Below are 8,612 nucleotides of genomic sequence, written 5' to 3'. Positions count from 1 at the left end.
CCCTTGCCAAACCAGTCCTGTTAATATTTGATCACATGTTGGTCGGACATTTCCTTACAGATAACAGCACCTATATCACAAACGCCGGTTCAATTGAGTGAACAGATGCCTTAAAAAAAAAGGCTCCACTCTCACGCCAAATGGCCACGCTGATACTGAGCCCGATTGTTCTTAATGTCATGTTTATGGCAGGTATCACAGGTAAGTGGCACATGTTGCTTTCTTTTAAGCATGGGCACCGCAAGAAAATAACATACTACATGCATAAAATATTAAGAGTGCACTGCCAACACACAACCCTCCAAGACTAGTCTCCAGCCTACATCACATCCACACATTGCGCGGAGACACAATGTAATATTTCCTTACCTCTCTCAGTGTACCGGCATATCCCGAGCCGAATAAATGCCACACAATATTTTTCTCACACAAGCTTTGTCAACATCAGCCTCATCAGACATGGGTCTCGATACTGAGTTTCTCAAGTAGCCTCTGAGTCCAACCCTTCCAGCAATGCGTTGCCAGACTAAATAGCAAGCGCGACTATTTACTGGTAATCATCCTTTATATGCTGTGTGTTTCCATTGCTACTTACCATTTTCCCCTACGCTGTCCTGGAGATAGAAGTGTCTTAATATCCACTCACTCCAACAGATGCTGGTAGGTAATGTGTCTTGTTTGAAGTCATCATATGAGAACTTCTGCTGTGCTCAGTAGATCGCCCACCACTTCGCTGACTTATGAATCTAATAACCCTTTGCAATGTCGGCGTGCTTAAACTCTCTTAGGCAACACCTTGGTGGCTCTACAGTTAAGACAAATATCAACAAGGCTGGGTTGTCAGAAAAGCTTGTAAAGATATACGTAACACCCTCGCCCGGACAACGCCATTAGGGGTCTTACGTGATTGAAATAAGCGACGGCAATCCAAGTTTATGGGGATACCAGTTCCCGACTGATCGCTCGTTCACTGCCTCATATCTTTAAATCCGCATCGAGAAACAACGATAGACACATACAAACTTCTGACACATATCCATATTCACGTGTTTGTGTTATAGACTGTTAACTCCCTATTTGGCGAAGGGCCATATAGGCCTGTTACGCACGCACAACTGGTCATTTAGATGTTTCTAACACGGAGGATGAACAGCCAGTTCGCTTTAACAAAACAATATCACATTTTTAGCGGCACTGTGCCTGCTGTCAAGTTGTTGAGGAACTTGTTGCTGCTGCACCCCCTGCGCTTTTTTTGTTGTTGTTGCCGGACCAAACACTCACATAATACTTACATTGTCAAATTCAGTTAAAGTACTGCGTTTTTTTCTTTTTTCCCGGGTAGATGTAAGAGAAAAAAAAGTTAATCCACGTCCTCCGGAAGCGTGATTAAGCTGAGAGAAGCGACCAGAGCGTTAAAAGCCAGGGATGATACTTTTCGATCAGGAATAACTGGAAGTTCAAAGACGAAATCTGTTTTCAGTAAAATTCCATCAGTTGCACTGCCATCACTCAGCCATCTGATTGTTATGCAGTGACGAAGCGCTGTGCTTGCAAGTGAAGCCCCAAATGTACTAAGTAACATGAGTAATAGGTGATATTTGCTTGACTCTCTTCCAGCATCACAAACTTTCTCTAGAGTGTTTGTAAGAAACGTGTCATTATTGCGGTAAAAATTACTTTTTTGTCATAGTTTATGGAAATCACGCCGCATGGGATGCGTGTTATTGGAACCTGTAGGCGTGCGTCTGAAAGCAGATAATAGCACAAAACTGACACATCCTTGGACTTCTCTCACAAGACAAAACAAAGAAGGTGTTCAACAAAGTGATTAAGGTAACTTGAAGCCTTTCAGAGCTGCTGCTCTGGCACACAGGTGGTTAAAGAGGGGGACACTATCCTGTTTTCCTCATATACTGTATGTGCTGAAAAATGCACTGATTGATCGTTTTATATGCGGCTTAATGACTCTAGAGGAAAATAAAAATGCAATTTTTTTTTACTGTTTTCAGTGTCACTTGTCAATATTGTACCACAAAAGTTCTGACACATTGAAAATACTTTTCTTGGCAAACAGGGTTGATTCTAATTTGGTCTGACTACGCATGTACTCTGTCATCTTGCTTGTAGAGGCAGTGGCCACAAGAAAAAAAGTTATTTTCTTTGCAGTTTGTGTCAATACATTTCTGTCTCAAAGACACAAGATGGCATAATCAGACAAAATTAGATTAATATATTATTTGCCAATGTACATTTTAATGTACCATATACAGGCAACAAGTGCTGGATTTGAGATTCACACATCGCTTATTATCCTTGAACTCACTCCTTCACACGGTGGCTACTCATTACAGGCTACTAATAAAAGGGAGTGACGTAAAGAGAGAGGTAACACATATCAGCTTGCCGTGGACAGCCTGCTGTGGATGAACAATTCCCTTCATTCTCTTCACATGATTAAACGATCAGGATGTATGTGTCCCATCACCTTTTGGGCTCCTACCATCATCCTACTCCCAGTTCTTTGTGCCTCCTGACGTGGTAACTTGACTTGCTCCTACTTGCGATGTTGTTAACACTTACTCTGCTCCCACAGCTTTTCGCAGACTCTGTTACTGACTCATGCTTGTCCCTTTTTCACCATCCATGCCCTCCCCCGCACTCTTCACCACAATATCTTATGGCGGAGTCCGAGGTCACAGATCAATCACTTCATCCCCTGGGTTGCATATGACTGCGTGGCATTTTGCTCTATGCTCTGCCAAGATACTTCACCTCTTTTGAGCTTACTCTTGGAACTTTAAAGTGTTGGAGTGTAATATATTTTGGCACATGGAGTGTTATTAAAATGTGTTGCCAAAGGGCTTCACCGTGGGATAAATTTGGAAATGAATATACAGCATTATGGATCTCCGTGGTCTGTAAAGAAAAACTGAGATTGGTATAGATATTGATATTCATTAGGTACTGTAAGCAGAGCGAGGGAAGATGTATGATGGACGAATAATGGCAGGAATATTTGCTCTTTAGTGGTTGGCTCATTACCAACAGTTGTTATTGCTCTGTGTATTGTGAAAACGAATTTACTTCCAAAGCAGCAATCCGCCTTTAAGGTGTGATCTCAAGTGATTGAATACAACAATCTGTCAATGAAAGCCTGCAAATGAATCCCAGCTCCACCTGCTTAAATGACAACTGTTCAAAATGAATCACCAACAAAAAAACAAAAAAACAACTACAAAAAAACATTGTTAAAGCCATTTCAACACAGCAGTCATCATACTTTCCTGTTTACATCTGCTAATTACATTTGGGCCGTGTCTGGTCTCTAGAATCATTACTAAATTGTAAAGTGCCAGCCTGACATTTTTTTGTCTATCAGCACTTTCCTTCCCCATCGCCGTAATGACAACTATTAGGCGAGGATGGATCCAGTCCGTGGCTATGTGTATCATTACTCTGTCTTAATCTTTGTTCCATAAATATTGATAACAAGAGCCCCACGTCATGCGTTACTAGTACCTGCAGTTAAAAATAGAAGGCCGCTGATGGCAGGTTATCTCTTACTGTCAGATCCCAGTGTATCTCCCCCCCACCTCTTGTATCTACAGGAAGTTGAGCTCTGGGACAAACAAAGAGCAGACAAAAACAAAAAATACTGATTACACACCAGTACATCAAACTATTGTACCTCATGTCTCCTGTGTTCACCCTTTCATAGTCAAACACAGTGTAGGGTACAAAAACAAATAAACTGCTACCTAAAGTCTTCATTCATTTACATAAAAACCTAATTGTCACATAATTAACCAGTCATAATAGCTTAATCCAGTCACCCTGTTGACAATGTGCATCTGTCATTCTGTCATGGAGCTTCATAATATTTCTGTGGAGTGAGGAATTAATTATCAGGCTCGGTTGGTGACTCAGAGCTCAGGTCTTCAGAAAGTAATGCTGCCCGTAAATAATCCCCCTACTGCCACCATACTTCACACTGATGGCGAGTGCTGCATTTGTGCTAATTTCCCCGTTTCTATGTATAGTGTGATGGACAGTGACGGGATGGATGATATTTGGGATGCCCCAGTGGCTTGGCAGGCTGAAATTGGACAGGATGTGCTGGTGTGATATTGAGGGTTTATCTGTCTTTACTGCGCACAGTACCATCCTTCTTATCTCGACTATATTTTACCAGTTAAACACCAGGTGACTATGTAAACTCTGTCTTTAGTGCCTTAGGGGAGAAATCTGGAGCTCTGGGCGGGACATATAATGCATTGATCTCTTAACTCTGACTAACCTGTGTCTGCTCGACAGCTTGCAGAGGAAGATGCTGCCTGTCTGCCATTAGCTTTATGAAGGCCTGGGTGAGACAGTAATCTGGGCCTGACACTGGATTGCCAAACTACGCAACAGGGAAGGTAAACACACATTTTTGTATTTCAATTGGTGAGAATGTCAATGATAATTTGCATTTATTGGACAACAAAATAAACAACAACATATGTAATCAAATCCTTTGACGGACCAAGTATCGCCCCTGCACTTTAACCCTGCAGCATAGTGCACTGAGATGAGATTGTGTGCAAGTGTTTGTGTAAGCGTGGATGTATATGGAGTGGTGCGAATTTGAATAGATGTATTTGCATCTTGTTGCTTAGCCAAAGGCATTATTGGATCCCAGTGGTAGTGACCTGGAATTTTGCATGCACGGCAACTCTGCAAATGGTAGCCCCTTTATGATCAGCCAAATATTGCAAAGAAGAAGTATCTATGAGGCACTGACCTTTAACGCAGCACATATACATGTATGTAACACACGTCGACAGAGAACTTCACATTTCATGATTGTCACTCCTTCCCAGCTTTCTGCTGAACTCTACGAGGAAATAAGAAACAGTAATATTGAAGTCTTTCTACATTTGGGAGTGTGATTGTTCAGATTTATTTGGTGACTTCATTATTGGCCCTATTTCCTTTCTACAGTGCCTTCAAAAAGTCAGACATAACTTAATGTAACAAAACATTAATGAAAAGACTTACCACAGTAGCAAAATACCAAAAGTGTGGTTATTTGAATAGCTTGCAGATTACACAAGTAATGTAATCTGCAAGCTATTAAAACAACAACGGGATGCATACTGATGGTATGTGGCAAATTATGATTTCTGATATTCACTTTGTGGGAATCTTATCTGCCACCAGTGATGGGGACTGAAGCAGCACATGGTTGTTGACACAGGCTTCCTTAGTTTGTCATACAAGTTAGTCACTGCGGGCTGGACAGTAAAAGAAGCCAGGTTGCCATTGGCATTTTGAGAAATTGGCAACCAATTCTTAGGCTTTGGTTGCCATTTAAATCTAATCTAAATCCTTTTTAACATATAAAAACTGAGACAGCAAACAACAAAACATGTTTGACTGTGGGGTGAAAAGTTAGACCAACCAATTTGCATAGTGACATCATTGAAGAACCAGATGAAAAACCAAAAGGACATTTTAGATTTTTTTCTTGGTAGGTTTAGTATTACATTATGTTTGAGCAGGGTGGAAAATCACAATGCAAAGCTTTACTATTTAAATGTAGTGTTCCAGGAAATGAAAGCTAACTGATGGCAATTGGGATTCAAATGATTTAAAGTATCAGGAAATAGAAAAAAAAACATTGAAGAAATTAAAGACAAATGTCTGTTTCATTCTTAAGTGGGACATTTGTATCATTAAGCTGAAATATACCTGCATAGTGTCTTAATTACTCAAACACAAGGACACTAAAAATGGCAACCTGATTACATGATTACGATTTAGGCATTTTCACCTTCAGTGTAAACGTTTTCAGAACAACCGATACCACTGTATATATCTTGTTGTAAAATCCACTGTAAGCCAACTTAAAAATATACAGTCAGATAAGGTCAGCAACTCTGCATATCAGCATTACTCAGGCTTCAAAACAAAACAGTTTTTTCGATGTCTTTATGTAAAAGCCCTATTTTCTGACCCCCATACTAAAAAGCCTTTGTGATGAATATAATCTTTATCTGCTTAAGCACTTGTGGGCGCCCAGGAATGGACGGGTCAAGAGTTTTAGCTCTTTTAGCTTGCAGAGGAGGTGGAGGATCGTGACTTGGAGGCTGTCGGTTAAAATGCCCGGACTGAGTGAGGAAAGCTGCGTAGGGAAGTAACACTGTGCTCTGCCTCAACAGAAACTGTCAAAGGGCATCTGCACAGAGTCACTGAAGTCCCAACTGCTCAGTAACAGTGTTACACGGTCTGTGTGCTGGGCCATTTCAAGGTGTTACTGTGTGAACTTTCCCTTGTACGGTGGAGTGCCTGGTTTTAATAAAGTGTATGTTTGGGGATACTCTCAAACAAAGTGGAAAATCCTAATGTAACACCTACTAAAATTTCAAAGCTTTTTCTCGACTGTGAAATCAGCATTTAAAGCAACAATCTCCACACAAGGTCAATTCAGTAGCTAGGAAGAAGTTTTCCATCATATCAAATTATCTTCATTGGCAGATAGAGTAGAACTCATGCAAATCATTTTCGAAAATTAAAACTGAATAATGGATAGTAGTAACATTTTAAAAGAAAGAGGCCTGATGGACTTACATACTTGAAATATATTTGAATTCCAACAAAATAAACATCTTGATGTCGCCACAACAACTGAGTCTGCTGTCTATATAATAGCCACTAATTCATAAAGAGCACAGAAATACCAATGATGTGTTTGAGGTAATAAGAAAATGTATGCTGAAATGATGTTATTTGTATTTTTTTTAAAAAGTCTGACATCTGAATAATGAAGTATTTTTCTGGCTCTAGTTTGATCCATCTTATGCCAGCCTTAAAATGAGTCTTCCTCAAATGAACGGTGATGGAAACTAGTGCAAATTCGATCCTTTTCATAGAATAGGAGAACAAAGTCACGATAGCATCACCGATCGGTTTGTGGACTAGGGTTTTGAAGCCTCAGCTTTGGATGTTGCCAATTGTTGTTTCAACCAGAAAATACACAAGAAAGCAAAGTGTTATCGAATGCTAATAAACGTAATTAAAGTTGTACATCGAAAACAATGCCATGGTTACAACCTGTCAGTCACAGGGTAGCCCCGCCCTCAAACATACCCTACTTTATCTTCTAAATGATGAACCCTAATGAACAAAATCCACTCTAATGAAGAAGACTTGAAACTAGATATTGAAACCATTAACATTGTGAAAATGATTACTCAGATAATAAATAAAGTGAAAAGTAGGATCACTTTCTCATAGACTTCTATACATCACACTTTCTTTTTGCAACCAGTGGAGTTACCCCCTGTTTGGTATAAGAGATCATTTAAGGCATTCTTCAGATCAAGTGGTTATTGGTTGATCCTAACAAACTGATGTGGTAGTTTAACCTTCATATTGTGATGAAAAGGATTTGAGGTAGTGATAATGCCAGTAAATAGCCCGGGCACTTAATTACCAATGAAACACCTAGTTTCAATTATCCACATGGTTTGGATGAGAGTTGATTTCAACAAAATTGGCAATAAAGCAAATAGGCATTATTCACCAAAGTTTTAACCTTTCCTTTAACTGCATCGCAAAATGGAAGAGATGGACAAGATGAAATGGTATTTTACAAATGAGAAAATCTGCCTTCAATTGGAATGTTTCAATTAAAGCAGCCAATGAATGCTGTATGTAATGTAAGAGACCACATCAGAGAATTTAACAACAGGTCCCCTTCTAGAGACTTAGAACACAGCTTTCTGTCGGCACTGTTTGCCTTCATCATTTAGCTAAGGTCTATCCATACTTCACCTGTTTGCTGCAAAACTGCCATGTTGCAGACTTTCTTAAGTGCTCTTGCTTTCTGTCTTTTATTGTCTTTTTTTGCAATTCTTTGTTTCTTCTGTGCTGAACCATCATTTACTCTGCTTTTGCTGCCCATGTCCGTGTTCTGCTTATGTTTGTCAGGGTTTCACTTTGAATGTAGTTGATGCTGTAAACACCATACCTTTCTCGATAAACAATGTCACATGGCCAGGTGATGTTGTTTGATATCTGAACTGCATGCCCCCCCCCCCCTCTGAAAAATAAAGTCAAACAAGATTCCCCATTACAGTTGACAGACAGACAGTAGGCACAAAGTTTAAAATAAAGGTCTTAAAGGGAATAAAAGCCTTGCAGTGAATGGTGAGAGGATTGTTAAGGATAATACAAAGGAGTGGGATTTCTCGTGCATTTGTCTGCAAGAGATATCCCAGCCAAAGTTTCTCTATACATCAAAGGGCCGCCGCAAATAAAAGCACACTTGTCAGGGGCGAACAAACTGCCTCCTTTGTGCCTTCTAGCAGCCAAATTCAGGCACACAAAGGCTTTGGATGTACAACACTGCAAAGAAGACATACTATTCAGATGACATGCTTTGCTCTCTCTCTGGTGGTTTGCTGTGTGCTTTTGTCTGCCCTGACCAGGACAGATATATAATATCACTGGATCAAAATCCTTTCAGTCCCTTTTACTCTCTGTTAAAGACTCCCGTTACACTCCCTCCCCCACTCCACTATTCTTTCTTTTCTTAAACAAAGTAAACTTGATGCAGCCAGATAACA

General features: G+C 40.1%; 1 protein-coding gene across 5 annotated transcripts in view; it reads right to left on the bottom strand.

Moving 5' to 3' along the window:
* bdnf (brain-derived neurotrophic factor) overlaps window positions 1–1,453 on the bottom strand; it is a 15,183-nt gene extending 13,730 nt beyond the window's left edge. For 2 of the 5 annotated variants that reach the window (XM_010793248.1, XM_010793244.1), the window contains exon 1: window positions 596–765. Coding sequence is in view for 1 of the 5 variants with exons in the window: in XM_010793244.1 (XP_010791546.1) it covers window positions 596–598 (3 nt within the window). In the remaining 4 variants the exon portion in view is untranslated. Of the gene's footprint in view, window positions 1–369; window positions 505–595; window positions 766–1,292 lie in introns of those variants that run through there. The other 3 variants (XM_010793252.1, XM_010793249.1, XM_010793247.1) reach the window with 3 other exon arrangements.
* Between the last annotated feature and the right edge of the window lie 7,159 nt (window positions 1,454–8,612).

Source organism: Notothenia coriiceps, unplaced genomic scaffold, assembly GCF_000735185.1.
Source record: "Notothenia coriiceps isolate Sejong01 unplaced genomic scaffold, NC01 NC01_scaffold00037244, whole genome shotgun sequence".
Lineage (NCBI taxonomy): Eukaryota > Metazoa > Chordata > Actinopteri > Perciformes > Nototheniidae > Notothenia > Notothenia coriiceps.
Note: the sequence above shows the minus strand (reverse complement) of the source record. Positions and strands in the feature narration are given on the sequence as shown.